The 21000-nt window shown below is 42.7% G+C and overlaps 2 protein-coding genes across 2 annotated transcripts; both read left to right on the top strand.

Annotated features, from left to right (window-relative positions):
• The first annotated feature begins 449 nt into the window (after positions 1–449).
• Positions 450–5876, top strand: LOC139382296 (extracellular calcium-sensing receptor-like). The gene is made up of 7 exons (XM_071126184.1): positions 450–727; positions 1527–1821; positions 2375–2664; positions 2911–3191; positions 3932–4140; positions 4390–4735; positions 4960–5876. Exons 1-7 carry the CDS (start codon positions 450–452, stop codon positions 5874–5876), a joined length of 2616 nt encoding a protein of 871 aa, XP_070982285.1.
• Positions 5877–15948: 10072 nt separating this feature from the next.
• Positions 15949–20651, top strand: LOC139382298 (extracellular calcium-sensing receptor-like). Its single transcript, XM_071126186.1, has 7 exons — positions 15949–16232; positions 16607–16901; positions 17510–17799; positions 18045–18325; positions 18574–18782; positions 19131–19476; positions 19735–20651. The coding sequence occupies exons 1-7, from the start codon at positions 15949–15951 to the stop codon at positions 20649–20651; spliced, it is 2622 nt and encodes an 873-aa protein (XP_070982287.1).
• The last annotated feature ends 349 nt before the right edge of the window (positions 20652–21000 follow it).

Below are 21000 nucleotides of genomic sequence, written 5' to 3'. Positions count from 1 at the left end.
CAGTTAAGAACAAATTCATATTTTCAATGACGGCCTAGGAACAGTGGTTTAACTGCCATGTTCAGAACGACAGAACGACAGATTATTGTCAGCACGGGGATTCGACCTTGCAACCTTTCGGTTAATAGTCCAGCACTCTAACCACTAGGACGCATAAGAGAGGCTCATGGTTATTGTGTGTCTAACGTATGTTTATGTCTATCTAAACCATTACAGTCAACGTAGATCTGATGCTGGTGCATCTCTATAGCTGAAAGAAGCAGGACCTGACTGGGTGAGCAGAGCAGCTTCTAGCCCCTCCCTCCTTGGCATGGCCATACCCACAGTGTGGCCCCCAGAGGAATCCCCACAGAGGTACATTGGGTATTTAACCCAGAGAAGAGAGGTATCCCGACCTATGTGGGTCTGTGTGGCGCTGTATTACGCCATACCTTCTACACATCAGGGGAATGAGGCTCTCTCCGGCTCCTGCTCTGGATCCAAGTCTGGCTGGTAGTCTGGTTCTGCTACATCTAGCTGTGGTGGCTGGTGGGTTTGCCTTGCTCTCGTCTGCCTCTGCCTCTGGGCTGGAGTCTGTCAGATGCTGGCTCCAAGGCACCCCTCGTCCTCCGGCGTTCTCCCAGGACGGGGACTTTGTCATCGGGGGTGTTTTCTCCATCCACAACTACATGCACACTGTGGATCACAGCTACACCAGCCTGCCTGAGCCCCTGCAGTGCACAGGGAGGTAAGTGAGCGCAAGAGGGAACAGGGGACAGGACTGTGGCTGTGTGGGGAGACAGATAAATTGTGTTTTAAAGACATGGAGACAGTGTTTAAAGACAGATAAACAGTATGTTTAAAGACAGCGATACAGTGTGTTTAAAGACAGGTAAACAGTGTTTTAAAGACAGATAAACAGTGTTTTTAAGACAGATAAAAAGTGTGTTTGTATCTGAGAGAGTAGATAAAGCCAACTGTTACAAAGTGTCACATTTTCAAATGAAGGCTATTGTCAGGACTTCCACCGAAGTTGGCTCCCCTGCTTGTTCAGGCCACCATCCTACTAGCCCACCACCGATCCCTTTTTCGTTTGTCTGTTTGTTTTGTCTTATTAGTTTCACCTGTGTTTCTGTTGTTTGGTTTGATGAGCTTCCCTATATTTAGTAGGTGGACCCGCCCTTGTTTTCTGCAAGATTGTCTTTATGTTACGTGTGGTGGATTTATTTTCTTAACTTGGCACCCTGTGTTTTTTGGGTTGTCACGTTGTATGTCCGCGCCCTGTATTGTTGGGCTTATCATTTTGTGTGCCGAAGGAAAGAGCACTTTACCCCAGTGGAACTCTCTGTCTGATTCCTTCACCCACCTAGTCCCCGTGACAGCTATACTACAATGTCCTCAATTACCGAAATCAAAAGTGTAGGTATGTAAACAATGTGGAAAATAAGGCTAGATATGAAGATGTTTGCCCTCGTATAACCATATATTCTATCGGCTAGTTTACCATTTAGTCAAGAAGTTCTCACTCACCTACCTTCTATTTACAGTTTGGCTACTCGTGAGTTGCGCTTCTCGCGCGCCATGGTCTTTGCAGTTGAGGAGATAAACAACAGTTCAGACCTTCTACCTGGTGTCACACTCGGTTATCAAGTGCACGACTCGTGCACCTCGGTCCCCATGGCCATGAATGTGGCCTTCCAACTGGCTAACGGCCTGGACCCAATGTTTGATACCGGAGAACAGTGCTCGGGGTCGCCTACGGTGACAGCTATCGTGGGCGAGTCTGGCTCCACGCGAACCATCAGCATGTTGCGCATCATCGGCCCTTTCGGCATTCCTCAGGTAAACTCCTGTGGACAGAAATAATTCAGCTTCTTTTAAACTTATTGTATTCCTACTTTATATTCTCCTCTCTTTCAGGAATGAGTTCTACTTTTATTAATTTACCGTATTCCAACTGTATTCTCCTCTCTTTCAGGAATATACATTTCAGTGTGAAATTATGTAGAGAAATGCATGTGAACATAGACTGAGGACAAGGACTCTGGAGAACATCTTGTGGCATTAGAACATGATCTGAGGACTATCATTCATAGGCTAGGTTGTTATGGGAGACCAGGGATTAGTTTCACACCTTTTACTCATGTTTTTCACAGCACCGGTATGTCTTATTTTACTATTGTCAATATGAATAGAACGACCAAGATAGAAACGGGTAGAAATATGTATCCTTTTCAATCTGGCCCAATGAAAAACAATACATTAATATTATTAATGTCTCGCTAACCTCATACCACACAGCTAAACAAAAAAAGTAGGAAATAGCCAATAACTAAAACTTGTTTGGCCGACATGATGTTCTTTCTCATGTTTTCGACTGTCTGTTTTTACCAAGGTGAGCCACTTTTCCACCTGTGCGTGTCTGAGTGATAAGAAACAGTATCCAACCTTCTTCAGAACTATCCCCAGTGATCAGTTCCAGGCTGCCGCTCTGGCCCACCTCATCAGGCACTTCGGCTGGACCTGGATTGGGGCGGTCCGTTCCGACTCTGACTACGGTAATAACGGGATGGCGGCTTTCCTACAGGCAGCACAAGAGGAAGGTATCTGTGTGGAGTATTCTGAAGCCTTCTCCCGTAGCAACCCACTCAGCAGAGTGCAACGGGTGGCTGACGTGATCCGCAGGTGATCCGTGATTACTTGTGAACTTTTCATTCACACAAATGCAAGACCATATTTAAAAAAAATACTATTGTTATTAATTTCTCTCTTTTCCCGAAGCTGATCTGTGAAACCAACATGATTTGCATATCTTAAGAATGTCAAAAGTGTTGATTAAAACTAATGTTCATGTTCACTTCACTGAGACATTCCAATGAATGAACAAACATGACCAGCATATTAAGCATATTATATAATCATGTTCCCCAGCTCCACAGCACGGGTGGTGGTTGCATTCACAGCCATTGGGGAAATGAAGATCCTGCTGAAGGAGATGGAACGCCTGCCCTCTCCACCCCGTCAGTGGATCGGGACTGAGTCCTGGGTCACTGACCCAGATATGCTGCGCTTCAGTCTGTGTGCCGGGGCCATCGGATTTGGCATCCAACGCTCTGTCATCCCCGGTCTTAAGGACTTCCTCCTGGACCTCTCCCCACAGAAGGTGTCCAACTCTCCCATGCTCACTGAGTTCTGGGAGGGAGCCTTTGGCTGTAGGCTGGGGACAGGTATCTATCTATCTGTCTATCTGTCTATCTGTCTATCTATCAAAACTATCTATCTATCTATCTATCTGTCTGTCTGTCTGTCTGTCTGTCTGTCTGTCTGTCTGTCTGTCTGTCTGTCTGTCTGTCTGTCTGTCTGTCTGTCTGTCTGTCTGTCTGTCAGTCTGTCTGTCTGTCTCTGTCTGTCTGTGTCTGTGTCTGTCTGTCTGTCTCTGTCTGTCTGTCTGTCTGTCTGTCTGTGTCTGTCTGTCTGTGTCTGTCTGTCTGTCTGTCTGTCTGTCTGTGTCTGTCTGTCTGTGTCTGTCTGTCTGTCTCTGTCTGTCTCTGTCTGTCTCTGTCTGTCTCTGTCTGTCTGTCTGTCTCTGTCTGTCTCTGTCTGTCTCTGTCTGTCTGTCTGTCTGTCTGTCTGTCTGTCTGTCTCTGTCTGTCTCTGTCTGTCTGTCTCTGTCTGTCTGTCTGTCTGTCTGTCTGTCTGTCTGTCTGTCTGTCTGTCTGTCTGTCTGTCTGTCTCTGTCTGTCTGTCTGTCTGTCTGTGTCTGTCTGTCTGTGTCTCTCTGTCTGTCTCTGTCTGTGTCTGTCTGTCTCTGTCTGTCTCTGTCTGTCTCTGTCTGTCTGTCTGTCTGTCTGTCTGTCTGTTTGTCTGTCTGTCTCTGTCTTTGTCTCTGTCTGTCTCTGTCTGTCTCTGTCTGTCTGTCTGTCTGTCTGTCTGTCTGTAGGGACCTCTACAGGTGTTGGGGTTGAGGAGAAGGTGTGTGATGGCAGTGAGGATATACAGCAGCTACAGACCCCCTACACAGATACATCCCAGCTGCGTGTCACTAACATGGTGTATAAAGCTGTTTATGCCATAGCACACGCCATCCACAGCATCGTTTGTGAAGAGAGTGAAAACTCCACTGTGAACTGTGACAAAAACCTCAATGTGAAGCCAACACAGGTGAATGACAGGACGATAGTATAATGTCCTGATTGATATGTTTATTTAGACTACGTGTATGAAGGCCTAGGAGTTCTCATTATACTTTACAACTTCTTCTGAAGTACTGCATCTGATAAATATATGAGGTGAATTAATGTTCTGTTGCTCTCTCTCCCTCACTCCATCTCTCTCTTCCCTTCTGACCATCTCTCTTCTCACCTCTCCATCTCTCCCGTCCACTCTCTCCCATGCCCTTCCAACCCCCAGGTCCTGGAGAGATTGAGGAGGGTGAACTTCTCTCGTAACGGGTACCAGGTGTCTTTCGATGCCAACGGGGACCCAGTGGCCACCTATGAGCTGGTTAACTGGCAGATACGGGAGGGTGGGAAGATGGAGTTTGTGACAGTGGGGCGCTATGATGTGTCCCTGCCTCCTGACCAGAGGTTTGACATGGAAAGGGAAATCACCTGGGTAAAGAACAGTTCACAAGTACCTGTGTCAGTGTGCAGTGAGAGCTGTCCCCCAGGGACACGTAAGGCTGTACAGAAAGGAAAGCCTGTATGCTGTTATGACTGTATCCAATGTGCAGAGGGAGAGATCAGTAATAACACAGGTAGGACTATAGGAACAGTTGTGTAGTAATTTCTGTCACGGTTTACTAAGTATTGGTTTATTCATATGTTCCTGTTCTTATTATCTCATGTAAGCTGCACATTAATTCAACATTCTTTATTGTAAATTGACAAAGTGCAGCATTGTGGGACATGTCTTTGTAAATAAATAAAACCTGAATCTATTATTATTAACATTTGATGTCTGTTGTTTTGTCCTGGTCAGATTCTTCAGACTGTCTGATCTGTCCCGGAGAGTACTGGCCCAACGCTGAGAGAGACCGCTGTATCCTTAAGCCTGTGGAGTTCCTGTCCTTCCACGAGGTCCTCGGAATCATCCTGACCGCCTGCTCTGTAGGCGGGGCTAGTCTTGCCATCGCCACGGCAACAGTCTTCTACCACCATCGAACTTCGGCCATCGTCAGGGCCAACAACTCTGAGCTGAGCTTCCTGCTGCTCTTCTCCTTGACTCTGTGTTTTCTGTGTTCTCTTACTTTCATTGGCCGGCCCTCTGACTGGTCCTGTATGCTGCGTCACACAGCGTTTGGGATCACCTTCGTCCTCTGCATCTCTTGTGTTCTGGGGAAAACAATAGTGGTGTTGATGGCCTTCAGGGCTACGCTTCCAGGCAGTAATGTCATGAAATGGTTTGGTCCTCCACAGCAGAGATTGACTGTAGTGTCATTCACGTTTGTCCAGGCTTTGATATGCACTCTGTGGTTGGTCCTTTCCCCTCCCTTCCCCATTAAAAACCTCACTATCTACAAGGAAAAGATCATTCTTGTGTGTGATGTGGGTTCAGCTATTGGTTTCTGGGCTGTGTTGGGCTATATAGGACTCCTGTCTCTCTTGTGCTTTGTGCTGGCTTTTCTGGCTCGGAAGCTGCCTGATAACTTCAATGAGGCCAAATTCATCACCTTCAGCATGCTCATATTCTGTGCAGTCTGGATCACCTTTATCCCAGCTTATGTTAGCTCTCCTGGGAAGTTCACTGTAGCTGTGGAGATCTTTGCCATCATCACCTCTAGCTTTGGGTTGTTCTTTCTATTATTTGTTCCTAAATGCTTTATTATTCTGTTCAGGCCGGAGAAGAACACCAAGAAACACCTCATGGAGAAGACATCCAATGATATACATTATTAAGAAATGATTGAGGGGAACAAACATTGTAACGATCAGTTATATGGTTTATCATACAGTTAGGGAGGACTACTCTGACAGAGATTACCAACAAATTAGCAGGTAACATTGGTAACATTGTAACTGGTAACAGGACACAGGTTCACTTTAGATATTCCAATGTTATGAGAGAATGTTCAAATCTAGAGTGTTAAAATCCAATTTGACATGCTAAATTATGTGATTAGCAGTAGCCTACAGAGTGGAACCACTTCCATGTTGTTGGAGAATAGCATTATTCATATATGAATTGATATAACATTGAAGTGCATGTGTTCAATCGCTATTGTAATTCATCATATTATGTATTATAATAATATAATAAACATTTTCAGATACAGTTGAAGTCGGAAGTTTACATACACTTAAGTTGGAGTCATTAAAACAAATTTTTCAACAACTCCACGCATTTCTTGTTAACAAATTATAGTTTTGGCAAGTATTTTAGGACATCTACTTTGTGCATGACACAAGTAATTTTTCCAACAATTGTTTACACACAGATTATTTCACTTATAATTCATTGTATCACAATTCCAATGGGTCAGAAGTTTTCATACACTAAGTTGACTGTGCCTTTAAATAGCTTGGAAAATTCCAGAAAATTATTTCATGGCTTTAGAAGCTTCTAATAGGCTGATTAACATCATTTGATTCAATTGGAGGTGTACCTGTGGATGTATTTCAAGGCCTACCTTCAAACTCAGTGCCTCCTTGCTTGACATCATGGGAAAATCTAATGAAATCAGCCAAGACCTAACAAAAATAATTGTAGACCTCCACAAGTCTGGTTCATCCTTAGGAGCAATTTCCAAACGCCTGAAGGTACCACGTTCATCTGTACAAACAATAGTATGCAAGTATAAACACCATGGGACCACTCAGGCGTCATACCGCTCAGGAATAAAACGCGTTCTGTCTCCTAGAGATTAACATAGTTTGGTGCGAAAAGAGCAAATCAATCCCAGAACAACAGCAAAGGACCTTGTGAAGATGCTGGAGGAAACAGGTACGAAAGTATCTGTATCCACAGTAAAACAAGTCCTATATTGACATAACCTGTAAGGCCGCTCAGCAAAGAAGAGGCCACTGCTCCAAAAACGCCATAAAAATGCCAGACTACGGTTTGCAACTGCACATGGGGACAAACATCATTATGTTTGGAGGAGAAAGGGGGGGGGGGGGCTTGCAAGCCGAAGAACACCATTCCAACCGTGAAGCACAGGGATGGAAGCATCATGTTGTGGGGTTGTATTGCTGCAGGAGGGACTGGTGCATTTCAGAAATTAGATGGCATCACGAGGAGAGGAAATTATGTGGATATATTGAAGCAACATCTCAAGACATCAGTCAGGAAGTTAAAGCTTGGTCGGATATGGGTCTTCCAAAGTCAAGGTATTGGAGTGGCCACCACAAAGCCCTGACCTCAATGCAATCAAAAATCTGTGGGCAGAACTGAAAAAGCGTGTGCGAGCAAGGAGGCCTACTAACCTGACTCAGTTACACCAGCTCTGTCAGGAGGAATGGGCCAAAATTCACCCAACTTATTGGGAAAGCTTGTGGAAAGCTACACAAAATGTTTGATGCAAGTTAAACCATTTGAGGCAATGCTACAACTTCTGACCCACTGGGAATGTGATGAAAGAAATAAAAGCTGAAAGAAATAATTTTCTCTGCTATTATTCTGACTTTTTACATTCTTAAAATAAAGTGGTGATCCTAACTGACCTAGCACAGTGAATTTTGTATTAAATGTCAGGAATTTTGAAAAACTGAGTTTAAATATATTTTGCTAAGGTGAATGTAAAATTCCAACTTCAACTGTGAGGCAACGTGCCAAGAGGACTCGACTGTAGGGGAAATATAAGAGAGGAAGCTTACCAAGAGGACTAGACTGTAGGGGAAATATAAGAGAGGAAGCTTAGCAAGAGGACTAGACTGTAGGTGAAATATAAGAGATGAAGCGTACCAAGAGGACTAGACTTTAGAATAAATACTGTGTGCTGCCAGTGTTCCAAGATTACTATACTGTAGGGGAAATATAAGAGAGGAAGCCTACCAAGAGGACTAGACTTTAGAATAGATACTGTGTGCTGCCAGCGTGCCAAGAGGACTAGGCTGTAGAGGAAACATAAGTGTGGCAAAATGCAAAGCGGTCTTGGCTGAAGGGGAATTACCGTGTTGAGCCTGAACAAGAGGACTTGATTGTTGGAAATGTATGAGAGCCAGCTTACCAAGAGGACTAGACCGTAGGGGAAATAAAAGAGAGGAAGCTTGCCAGGAAGACTAGACTGTAGGGGAAACACCGTGAAGAGCCAGCTTGCGAAGGAGACTAGACTGCAGAGGAATTACTGTGTAGTGCCTGCATGCAAAGAGGACTAGATTATAGTGGGAAGGGAATACCCCCATGAAATGAAAAAAAATGAATGGCAACAATTTGCCATTGGGCGAAACATATACATGATCGCAAATACCACTCAAATGGATGGCAGTTCATTCAAAGCTTATGGCAAGTGGCATTTGGCAAATGTCAAGTGTCCTACAGCAAAATCCCAAAGATGGCTAGAACGCCACTGTAAATTTTCATATTGCAAATGGACATAAAGTCAAGACCCAAGGGACAAATTTTGAATATTATTATTTTTTTCTAAAATACATATCCCTCTACAAAATTGCTTTCTGGCCTATTTTTTGGAAAAAATACAAAAAAATGTCAGTAATGCATATGAACATAACTTTGTCTTTTTTATTGAGTTTGTCCATAAGGCCGATGTTTTGTCCATTTGCAATATATGACGACAGGAAGTCAAAAGTCAGTGAAGCATGGCCAAATGTCATAAGAAATATCCAAATGCCATACATAAGTATTGAAAGTACCAAATCAGGACAAACAAAACGATCACAGATAACACAAGAAAATACAGCAACAGATTACATTTACACATAGGTTATTCCCCTAACAGCACAAGAACTTGCATTACCAAAAACAGTTACAAGCAATTAAAAAATAAAAATCCTCCAATAAATATTTAAAATTGGCAAGGGGGACAAGAGTCTCAAGTTTAAGTTTAGTCTGCAGGTTATTCCATAGGCAAGGAGCTTAACAGGAGAAGGCAGCCATACCCAACTCTGTGGAAATCGCATGGGCCTCAAGTGCAATCCATGCTTGAGACCTGGTTTTAGGAATTATAATTCTAATATTGATGAGTGATGATAAATAAGAAGGTAGCTTATTCAGAAGTGCTTTATAGACAAACACAAGAGCATGTTGTTGTCGTCTCATGGACAGCGAAGTCCAACCCACATTTTGATATAAAACACAGTGGTCAGTTCTGTAGCTAGCTCCTGTAATAAACCTAAGTGCGCAATGATAAGTAGCATCCAGCAATTTAAGTGTTGATGCCATAGCATCAACATTTAAATGATCATATGATCATAGGAAGTCAGTTTCCGAACCCAAAACTTAGTGAACCATGTCCAAATGGCATAAGAAATGTCCAAATGCTAGCAGCAGGCAAACTTGTCATGGAAATCAGAAAAGCACTCAAATTAAATTGTTTACCTTTGATGAACTTCGGATGTTTTCACTCACGAGACTCCCAGGTAGACATTTTTTCCCAAAATATTATTTTTGTAGGCGAAATAGCTCCGTTTGTTCTTCACGTTTGGCTGAGAAATCGCCCGGAAATTGCGGTCACCACAACGCCGAAAAATATTCCAAATTAGCTCCATAATATCAACAGAAACATGGCAAACGTTGTTTAGAATTCATCCTCAAGGTGTTTTTCTAATATCTATTTGATAATATATCCGTCGGGACAATTCCTTTTTCTCTAGGACGGATTGGAGTAATGGCTACCTCTGCACTTTACGCGAGAATCTCTCTCGGAGCCACCATGTGACCACTTACACAATATGCCCCCATACGGCTATTCTTCAACAGAAATGCGTAAAACTACGTCACAATGCTGTAGACACCTTGGGGAATACATAGAAAGCGTAAGCTCGTTGATGGTATTCACAGCCATATAGGGAGTCATTGGAACGCAGCGCTTTCAAAACCTGGGGCACTTCCGGATTGGATTTTTCTCAGGTTTTCGCCTGCAACATCAGTTCTGTTATACTTACAGACAATATCTTTACAGTTTTGGAAACGTTAGAGTGTTTTCTATCCAAAGCTGTCAATTATATGCATATTCCAGCATATTTTCGTGACAAAATATCCTGTTTAAAACGGGAACGTTTTTTTTTCCAAAAATACTGCCCCCCTAACATCAAGAGGTTAAAAAAGTCCTTTCTGGACCGTTTTTCGAAATTCTTTTGAATTTTGTGTAGAACACATATCCTCCTTGGGGTAGGCTATTAAGTATTTTTGTTAAGAACTTACTTATTTCTGGAGGGTTTAGTGAGTGTGTGATATTTCAGAAAATCACAGAAATCTCGCAGAGCTCCGAAGCACACTTTAAAAAGATTCGTATGAACACGCTGCAACTGGATCTGTAACTGTTTAAAAAAAATCGACTTTTGAACATCACCAATTTGACATTGTACGATTTCTCTTAAATGACGATGGATAAATGGCTGGTTCTTTTTTTATTGACACCGGAGGTTCCTTTACTTTGACGTGAAGTGGAAAAATTATTGCTCTATTTTCATTTCGGACCTTTAAAACCGTTGAGGCCTAGACGCTCTCTTGTTTGGGGCCAACTGCCCATTATGCCAAACCTATGTTCACCAAGTTTCGGCTTCAAAATATTTTCCATTTAGGAGATAAGGCCACGTCGTGATTCGTGATGTTTTGTACATTTGCAATATGATTCCATTCGCCCTCTTGTGGGATTATTTTATCAAACGGAAACCGAATGTCCGAGAGAGTTCGTTTGATGACTTCCTGGAAGATCCGGCCCTGCTGCACGGCCCGATGCCATCGGCGAATTTTACAAACGTTTTCGGACGTCTAGTAAGGGACCGTACATTTGCAATGTGGTCTTTCTCACTAACCATATGGCAAATGTCAAAATGTTCCCTTAAGGTATGAAAGTTCAGTGATACTATCAAGAGAAGTGTGCAGTATCCTTTTTCATAAATTCCTCATTAAAAACATTGGAAATGTACTGTCCATTTGCAATGTCTTTCAATAGGCATTTAACCTCACACATTTGACATGATCTAATATACAGCAGAAATTCCCAATTTACTGGCCTGTTGAACTCGGGATGAAAATGCAATGATAGTGGTTCCTCTCCATCGCTCGTTGGAGTTGATTTCAGTCTGTCAATTTGGTGATGGTTAATCACTGTTTAAACTTATTGCAAATGCACAAAGTCAGCCAGCAAGTCAAAGTCCATCAGTCAATAAGAATTCATTCTGACACCAAAGTGATACACCATAATTTGCAAATAAATTCATAAAAAATCCTACAATGTGATTTTCTGGATTTTTTTTCTCATTTTGTCTGTCATAGTTGAAGTGTACCTATGTTGAAAATTACAGGCCTCTCTCATCTTTTTAAGTGGGAGAACTTGCACAATTGGTGGCTGACTAAATACATTTTTGCCCCACTGTAATTAGTAGATTTGGATAGAGAACACTCTACTTTTCCCAAAACTGTTACAATAATGTCTGTGAATATAACAGAACTGATATGGCAGGCGAAAACCTAAGGAAAATCCATCCAGGAAGTACTATTATTTTGGGTCGGGTGTTTTTCCATTGAAAGCCTATCCACTATACAAATACTTAGGACACAGTTCACCATCTCTTTGGCTTCCTCTACATGTGGCTAACCATAATTTGCAAATAAATTCATAAAAAATCCTACAATGTGATTTTCTAGATTTTTTTTCTCATTTTGTCTGTCATAGTTGAAGTGTACCTATGTTGAAAATTACAGGCCTCTCTCATCTTTTTAAGTGGGAGAACTTGCACAATTGGTGGCTGACTAAATACATTTTTGCCCCACTGTAATTAGTAGATTTGGATAGAGAACACTCTACTTTTCCCAAAACTGTTACAATAATGTCTGTGAATATAACAGAACTGATATGGCAGGCGAAAACCTAAGGAAAATCCATCCAGGAAGTACTATTATTTTGGGTCGGGTGTTTTTCCATTGAAAGCCTATCCACTATACAAATACTTAGGACACAGTTCACCATCTCTTTGGCTTCCTCTACATGTGGCTAACCATAATTTGCAAATAAATTCATAAAAAATCCTACAATGTGATTTTCTAGATTTTTTTTCTCATTTTGTCTGTCATAGTTGAAGTGTACCTATGTTGAAAATTACAGGCCTCTCTCATCTTTTTAAGTGGGAGAACTTGCACAATTGGTGGCTGACTAAATACATTTTTGCCCCACTGTAATTAGTAGATTTGGATAGAGAACACTCTACTTTTCCCAAAACTGTTACAATAATGTCTGTGAATATAACAGAACTGATATGGCAGGCGAAAACCTAAGGAAAATCCATCCAGGAAGTACTATTATTTTGGGTCGGGTGTTTTTCCATTGAAAGCCTATCCACTATACAAATACTTAGGACACAGTTCACCATCTCTTTGGCTTCCTCTACATGTGGCTAGAATTTAGGCATTGTTTCAGGCTTTTACTCTGACAAATGAGGGAGATACAGCACTTTCAATGAGTGGATAGTGGACATTTCCAGACAAGAGTCCAGTGTGCCTTTCTTGTTTCTCCTTTTCTATTGACAAAGCTTTTGTCCGGTTGAAATATTATTGATTATTTATGACAAAAACAACCTGACGATTGATTTTAAACATCGCTTCACATGTTTCTTTTTTTGTATTTTTTTAAACTTTTCGTCTGGATGTTGAGAGCGCGCATTGTGCCTTTGAATTACTGAACTAAACGCACAAAACAGATGGTTTTTGGACATAAATAGGGACATTATCGAACAAAACAAACATTTATTGTCTAACATGGAGACCTGGGTGTGCCACCAGATGAAGATCATCAAAGGTAAGTGATTAATTTTAACGCTATTTCTGACTTTTGTGACACCTCTCCTTGGTTGGAAAATGGCTGTATGGTTTTCGGTGGCTAGGTGCTGACCTAACATAATCGCATGGTGTGCTTTTGCCGTAAAGCCTTTTTGAAATCTGACACAGCGGCTGGATTAACCTGTCTAGGACTGGTGTTCTGCTAGCTGAACCTCCCCGCAACAGTCAGTGAAAGTGCTTGCCGCCAAATTCAATACAACAAAAATCTCATAATTAAAGTACCTCAAGCATACAAGTATTTTACACCATTTTAAAGATAAAACTCTCATTAATCCACAGTGTCTGATTTCAAAAAGGATTTATAGCGAAAGCACCACAAACGATTATGTTAGGTCACCACCAAGCCACAGAAAAACACAGCCATTTTTTCCAGCCAAAGAGAGGAGTCACAAAAAGCAGAAATAGAGACAAAATTAATGACTAACCTTTGATGATCTTCATCAGATGACACTCATAGGACTTCATGTTACACAATACATGTTTTGTTTGATAAAGCTCATATTCATATAAAAAAATCTGAGTTTACATTGGCGCGTTACGTTCAGTAGTTCTAAAACATCCGGTGATACTGCTGAGAGCCACATCAATTTACAGAAATACTCATAATAAACATTGATAAAGATGCAACTATTATACATGGAACTTTAGATAAACTTCTCCTTAATGCAACCGCTGTGTCAGATTTGTTTTTTAACTTTACGGAGAAAGCAAACCATGCAATAATCTGAGTAAAGCCTTTAGACAACAAAGCAGCCAAAAAGATACCCTGCATATTGGGTAGTCAACATTACTCAGAAATAGCATTTTAAATATTAACTTACCTTTGATGATCTTCATCAGAATGCACTCCCAGGAATCCCAGTTCCCCCATAAATGTTTGATTTGTTCGATAATGTCCATCAGTTATGTCCAAATATCTTCTTTTGTTAGGTCGTTTGCCAGACCACTCACTCAAAGAGCCATTATGAGCCCCACCTTTAGAGTAGAATCCTCAAAACAGGTTTCTAAATACTATTGACATCTAGTGGAAGCCTTGGGAAGTGAAACATAACTAATATCACCCTGTATCTTCAATGTGTGCTGAGTTGAAAAACTACAAAGCTCAAATTTCTCACTTCCTGGTTGGATTTTCTCAGGTTTTCTTCTGCCATATGAGTTCCGTTATAATCACAGACATCATTCAAACCGTTTTAGAATCTTCAGAGTGATTTCTATCCAATACTGATAATAATATGCATATATTAGAATCTGGGACAGAGTAGGAGGCAGTTCACTCTGGGCACGCTATTCATCCAAAAGTGAAAATGCTGCCCCGTATCCCAAAAAGGTTAACAAGACGTTTATCTACAATCCTATGTATAAAACCTGTATTTTTCATCCATTTTCAAGTCCTGTGAGTGCCATCTGATGAAAATCATCAAAGGTTAGTGATTAATTTAATTTTTATTTCTGACTTTTGTGAGCCATCTCCTTAGCTGGAAAATGGCTGTATGGTTTTCTGTGACTAGGCGCTGACCTAAGATAATCGCGTGGTGTGCTTTCGCCGTAAAGCCTTTTTGAAATTGGACACTGTGGTTGGATTTACAAGAAGTTTATCTTTAAAAGGGTTTATAATACTTTTATGTTTGAGGAATTTTAATTATGGGATGTCTGTTGTTTTGAATTTGGCGCCCTGCAATTTCACTGGCTGTTGTCGAGGTGGGACGCCTACCATCCCACTGGTGCCAGAGAGGTTAATCCCAGAAAATGGACCTTAACTCAAAAAGCACTGAGGCCTCGACGCCATCTTGTGTCTGGGCTAACAGCCCATTTGGCCAAACCCGTGCCAACTGAGTTTTGTCTTCGAAGTCTTTTCCGTTTAGGAGAAATGGCCATGTCATTTTGATGCAGTTTTGTACATTTGCAATAAGCAGCCAGTCGCCATCTGGTGTAATTTTCAGGAACAGCTGAAAAATGACCAAAATGTCAACATTTTGTAAAATGGAAAATAAATGTCAGAGAAACTTCATTTGATGACTTCCCGGAAGATCTGCCCTGAGGCACGGCCTAAGGCCGTTAGCGTATTTTCAAAAACATTCGGGGACGTCTAGTAAGGGACAGTACATTTGCAATATGGAGATCATCATCATTCATACAGCAAATGCCATTTGCGTCCCTTATGTAGGACATTTAAGAGAGGCAGCAAGCCAAGAGGACTAAACTGTAGGAGAAGTACTGTGTAGAGCCAAGAGGACAAGACTGTGGGGGAAATACTGTGTTGTGCCTGCTTGTCAAGGGGACTAGATTGTAGTGGAACTATAAGAGAGGCAGAGTGACAATAGGACTAGACTGTAGAGGAAATACTGTGTAGAGGCAGCATGCCAAGAGAACTAGACTTTATAGGAAATGGAAGGAAGCCAGCTTGCCAAGAGGGCTAGACTGTAGAGGAAATATAAGAGTTTAGTCCATTTGGCAGTGTGCAAAATGGACTAAACTGTAGTGGAAATACTGTGTACTGCCAGTGTGCCAAGAGGACTAGACAGTAAGGGAATAAATATATATTTTACCTTTATTTAACTAGGCAGGTCAGTTAAGAACAAATTCATATTTTCAATGACGGCCTAGGAACAGTGGTTTAACTGCCATGTTCAGAACGACATATTTTTACCTTGTCAGCACGGGGATTCGATCTTGCAACCTTTCGGTTAATAGTCCAGCACTCTAACCACTAGTACACATAAGAGAGGCTCATGGTTATTGTGTGTCTAATGTATATTTATGTCTATCTAAACCATTACAGTCAACATAGTTCTGATGCTGGTGCATCTCTATAGCTGAAAGAAGCAGGACCTGACTGGGTGAGCAGAGCAGCTTCTAGCCCCTCCCTCCATGGCATGGCCATACCCACAGTGTGGCCCCCAGAGGAATCCCCACCGAGGTACGTTGGGTATTTAACCCAGAGAAGAGAGGTATCCCGACCTATGTGGGTCTGTGTGGCGCTGTATTACGCCATACCTTCTACACATCAGGGGAATGAGGCTCTCTCCGGCTCCTGCTCTGGATCCAAGTCTGGCTTGTAGTCTGGTTCTGCTACATCTAGCTGTGGTGGCTGGTGGGCTTGCCTTGCTCTCGTTTGCCTCTGTCTCTGCCTCTGGGCTGGAGTCTGTCAGATGCAGGCTCCAAGGCACCCCTCGTCCTCCGGCGTTCTCCCAGGACGGGGACTTTGTCATCGGGGGTGTGTTCTCTGTCCACAACTACATGCACACTGTGGATCACAGCTACACCAGCATGCCTGAGCCCCTGCAGTGCACAGGGAGGTCAGTGAGCGCAAGAGGGAACAGGGGACAGGACTGTGGCTGTGTGGGGAGACAGATAAATTGTGTTTTAATGACACGGAGACAGTGTTTAAAGACAGATAAACAGTGTGTTAAAGACAGAGAAACAGTGTCTTAAAGACAGATAAAAATTGTGTTTGTATCTGAGAGAGTAGGTAAAACCTACTGTTACGAATAGTCACATTTTCAAAATGAAGGCTATACTACAATGTCCTCAAGTACTGATAACAAAAGTGTAGGTATTTGTGTGGAAATTGGCTAGATATTAAGATGTTTGCCCTCGTATAACCATATATTCTATAGGCTAGTTTACCACTTTGTCAAGAGGTGCTCACTCACCTCCCTTCTATTTACAGTTTGGATTCCCGTGAGTTGCGCTTCTCGCGCGCCATGGTCTTCGCAGTTGAGGAGATAAACAACAGTTCGGAACTTCTACCGGGTGTTAAACTTGGTTATCAAGTGCACGACTCGTGCTCCTCGGTCCCTATGGCCGTGAAAGTGGCCTTCCAGCTGGCTAACGGCCTGGATCCCATGTTTGATACCGGAGAACAGTGCTTGGGGTCGGCTACGGTGACAGCTATCGTGGGCGAGTCTGGCTCCACGCCAACCATCAGCATGTTGCGCATCATCGGCCCTTTCGGGATTCCTCAGGTAAACTTCTATGGAAAGAAATCATTCAGCTTCTTTTATTCCTACTGTACATACTCCTCTCTTTCAGGAATGAGTTAAACTTGTAATTTACCGTATTCCTACTGTATATTCTCCTCTCTTTCAGGAATGAGTTCAACTTTTAATATACTGTATTCCTACCGTATATTCTCCTCTTTTTCAGGAAATAAATCCTCTTTTCCTGTATTCTCCTCTCTTTAAGGAATATACATTTTTGCGTGAAATTTTGTGGAGAAAGTTTGGAGAACTTCAGTAGCCATTTAAACATGATCTGAGGATTATTTTTCATAGGCTAGGTTGTTATGGGAGACCAGGGATTAGTTTCACACCTTTTACTCATGTTTTTCACAGCACCAGTATGTCTCATTTTACTATTGTCAATATGAATAGAACGACCAAGATAGAAACGGGCAGAAATATGTATCCTTTTCAATCTGGCCCAATGAAAAGCAATACATTAATATTATTAATGTCTCCCTAACCTCATACCACACAGCTAAACAAAAAAAGTAGGAAGTAGCCAATAACTGAGACTCGTTTGGCCGACATGATGTTCTTTCTCATGTTTTCGACTGTCTGTTTTTACCAAGGTGAGCCACTTTTCCACCTGTGCGTGTCTGAGTGATAAGAAACAGTATCCAACCTTCTTCAGAACCATCCCCAGTGATCAGTTCCAGGCTGCCGCTCTGGCCCACCTCATCAGGCACTTCGGCTGGACCTGGATTGGGGCGGTCCGTTCCGACTCTGACTACGGTAATAATGGGATGGCGGCTTTCCTTCAGGCAGCACAAGAGGAGGGAATCTGTGTGGAGTATTCTGAAGCCTTCTACCGTACCAACCCACTCAGCAGAGTGCAACGGGTGGCTGACGTGATCCGCAGGTGATCCGTGATTACTGGTGAACTTTTCATTCACACAAATGCAAGACCATATTTATAAAACATACTATTGTTATTAACTTCCCTCTTCTCCCAAAGCTGATCTGTGAGACCAACATGATTTGCATATCTTAAGCATGTCAAAAGTGTTGATTAATACTAATGTTCATGTTCACTTCACTGAGACATTCCAATGAATGACAAACATGACCAGCATATTAAGCATGTGATATAATCATGTTCCCCAGCTCCACAGCACGGGTGGTGGTTGCATTTGCAGCCATTGGGGACATGAGGATCCTGCTGAGGGAGTTGGACCGCCTGCCCTCTCCACCCCGCCAGTGGATCGGGAGTGAGACCTGGGTCACTGATCCAGATATGCTGCGCTTTGCAATGTGTGCCGGGGCCATCGGATTTGGCATCCAACGCTCCGTCATCCCCGGTCTTAGGGACTTCCTCCTGGACCTCTCCCCACAGAAGGTGTCCAACTCTCCCCTGCTCACTGAGTTCTGGGAGGGAGCCTTTGGCTGTAGGCTGAGGATAGGTATCTATCTAGCTATCTACCTATCTATCTATCTATCTATCTATCTGTCCATTTATACATTTATCAATGTATTTGTATCTCTATTATTCTGTCTCTCTTTCTCGCTGTCTGTCTGTCTGTCTGTCTGTCTGTCTGTCTGCCTGCCTGCCTCCCTGCCTGCCTGCCTGTCTGTCTGTCTGTCTGTCTGTCTGTCTGTCTGTCTGTCTGTCTGTCTGTAGGGACCTCATCTACAGGTGTTGGGGTTTTAGAGAAGGTGTGTGATGGCAGTGAGGATATACAGCAGCTACAGGCCCCCTACACAGATACATCCCAGCTGCGTGTCACTAACATGGTGTATAAAGCTGTTTATGCCATAGCACACGCCATCCACAGCATCGTTTGTGAAGAGAGAGAAAACTCCACTGTGAACTGTGACAAAAACCTCCATGTGAAGCCAACACAGGTGAATGACAAGACGATAGTATAATGTTCTGATTGATATGTTTATTTAGACTACATGTATGAAGGACATTACGGCCTGTTATGAAGTAACACTTCTGATAAACATTAAATGAATGTTCTGTTTCACTCTCTCCCTCACTCCATCTCTCTCTTCCCCTCTATCCATTTATTTCTCCATCCCTCTTCCCCTCACTCCATCTCTCTCGACCCCTTTCTCCATCTCCCTTCCCCTCTCTCCTTCTCTCTCATCCCTTCTCTCATTTCTCTCTTCCCTTATCTCCATCTCTCTTCACCTCTCTCATTCTCTCTTGCCCACTCTCGCTCTCTCCCTTGCCCTTACAAACCCTAGGTCCTGGAGAGATTGAGGAGGGTGAACTTCTCTCGTAACGGGTACCAGGTGTCTTTTGATGCCAACGGGGACCCAGTGGCCACCTATGAGCTGGTCAACTGGCAGATACAGGAGAGTGGGAAGATGGAGTTTGTGACAGTGGGGCGCTATGATGCGTCCCTGCCTCCTGACCAGAGGTTTGACATGGAGAGGGAAATCACCTGGTTAAAGAACAGTACACAAGTACCTGTGTCAGTGTGCAGTGAGAGCTGTCCCCCAGGCACTCGTAAGGCTGTACAGAAAGGAAAGCCTGTATGCTGTTATGACTGTATCCAATGTGCAGAGGGAGAGATCAGTAATAACACAGGTAGGACTATAGGAACAGTTGTGTAGTAATTTCTATCACGGTTTACTAAGTATTGGTTTATTCATATTACCAGCACTACAAAGGTAGTGTCTGTCAATCATGTTCCTGTTCTTATTATCTCATGTAAGCTGCACATCAATTCAAAATTCTTTATTGTAAACTAACAAAGTGCAGCATTGTGGGACATGTATTTGTAAATAAATTAAACCTGAATCTATTATTATTAACATTTGATGTCTGTTGTTTTGTCCGGTTCAGATTCTTCAGAATGTGTGATCTGTCCCGAGGAGTACTGGCCCAACGCTGAGAGAGACCTCTGTATCCTTAAGCCTGTGGAGTTCCTGTCCTTCCACGAGGTCCTCGGAATCATCCTGACCACCTGCTCTGTGGGCGGGGCTTGTCTGGCCATCGCCACGGCAACCGTCTTCTACCGCCACCGAACTTCGGCCATCGTCAGGGCCAACAACTCTGAGCTCAGCTTCCTACTGCTCTTTTCCTTGACTCTGTGTTTTCTGTGTTCTCTTACTTTCATTGGCCGGCCCTCTGAGTGGTCCTGTATGTTGCGTCACACAGCGTTTGGGATCACCTTCGTCCTCTGCATCTCTTGTGTTCTGGGGAAAACAATAGTGGTGTTGATGGCCTTCAGGGCTACACTTCCAGGCAGTAATGTCATGAAATGGTTTGGTCCTCCACAGCAGAGATTGACTGTAGTGTCCTTCACGTTTGTCCAGACTTTGATATGCACTCTGTGGTTGGTCCTGTCCCCTCCCTTCCCCATTAAAAACCTCACTACCTACAAGGAAAAGATCATTCTAGAGTGTGATGTAGGTTCAGCTATTGGTTTCTGGGCTGTGTTGGGCTATATAGGACTCCTGTCTCTCTTGTGCTTTGTGCTGGCTTTTCTGGCTCGGAAGCTGCCGGATAACTTCAATGAGGCCAAATTCATCACCTTCAGCATGCTCATATTCTGTGCAGTCTGGATCACCTTTATCCCAGCTTATGTCAGCTCTCCTGGGAAGTTCACTGTAGCTGTGGAGATCTTTGCCATCATCACCTCTAGCTTTGGGTTGTTCTTTCTATTATTTGTTCCTAAATGCTTTATTATTCTGTTCAGGCCGGAGAAGAACACCAAGAAACACCTCATGGAGAAGACATCCAATGATAAACGTTATTAAGAGATGATTGAGTGGAAAAAACATTGTAACGTTCAGTTATATGGTTTATCATACAGTTAGGTAGGACTACTCTGACAGAGATGAACAACAATTTAGCAGGTGATCAATGGTAACATTGTAAATATTAACATGACAGGTTCACATTAGATATTCCAATGTTATGAGAGATTGTTAAAATCTAGAGTGTTAAAATCTAATTTGACCTGCTACATGATGTGATTAGCAGTAGCCTACAGAGTGGAACAACTTCCATGTTGTTGGAGAAAATCTTTATTCCTGAATGAAATGATATAACATTGAAGTGCATGTGTTCAATTGATATTGTAGTTCATCATAGTGTATATTATAA

This window comes from Oncorhynchus clarkii, chromosome 24 (genome assembly GCF_045791955.1).
Source record: "Oncorhynchus clarkii lewisi isolate Uvic-CL-2024 chromosome 24, UVic_Ocla_1.0, whole genome shotgun sequence".
Classification (NCBI taxonomy): domain Eukaryota; kingdom Metazoa; phylum Chordata; class Actinopteri; order Salmoniformes; family Salmonidae; genus Oncorhynchus; species Oncorhynchus clarkii.
The sequence above is the reverse complement of the archived record's forward strand: the minus strand, read 5'-3'. Positions and strand labels throughout refer to the sequence as shown.

Excerpts from the sequence above, each read along its gene's own strand:
- LOC139382296 (XM_071126184.1), top strand. The coding sequence starts at position 450 with ATGAGGCTCTCTCCGGCTCCTGCTCTGGATCCAAGTCTGGCTGGTAGT. Across the intron at positions 3,192-3,931 it reads CTGGGAGGGAGCCTTTGGCT|GTGTTGGGGTTGAGGAGAAG; the intron begins GTAGGCTGGGGA and ends GGACCTCTACAG. Across the intron at positions 4,736-4,959 it reads AGAGATCAGTAATAACACAG|ATTCTTCAGACTGTCTGATC; the intron begins GTAGGACTATAG and ends TGTCCTGGTCAG.
- LOC139382298 (XM_071126186.1), top strand. The coding sequence starts at position 15,949 with ATGAGGCTCTCTCCGGCTCCTGCTCTGGATCCAAGTCTGGCTTGTAGT. Across the intron at positions 16,233-16,606 it reads CCCCTGCAGTGCACAGGGAG|TTTGGATTCCCGTGAGTTGC; the intron begins GTCAGTGAGCGC and ends TTCTATTTACAG. Across the intron at positions 16,902-17,509 it reads GCCCTTTCGGGATTCCTCAG|GTGAGCCACTTTTCCACCTG; the intron begins GTAAACTTCTAT and ends GTTTTTACCAAG.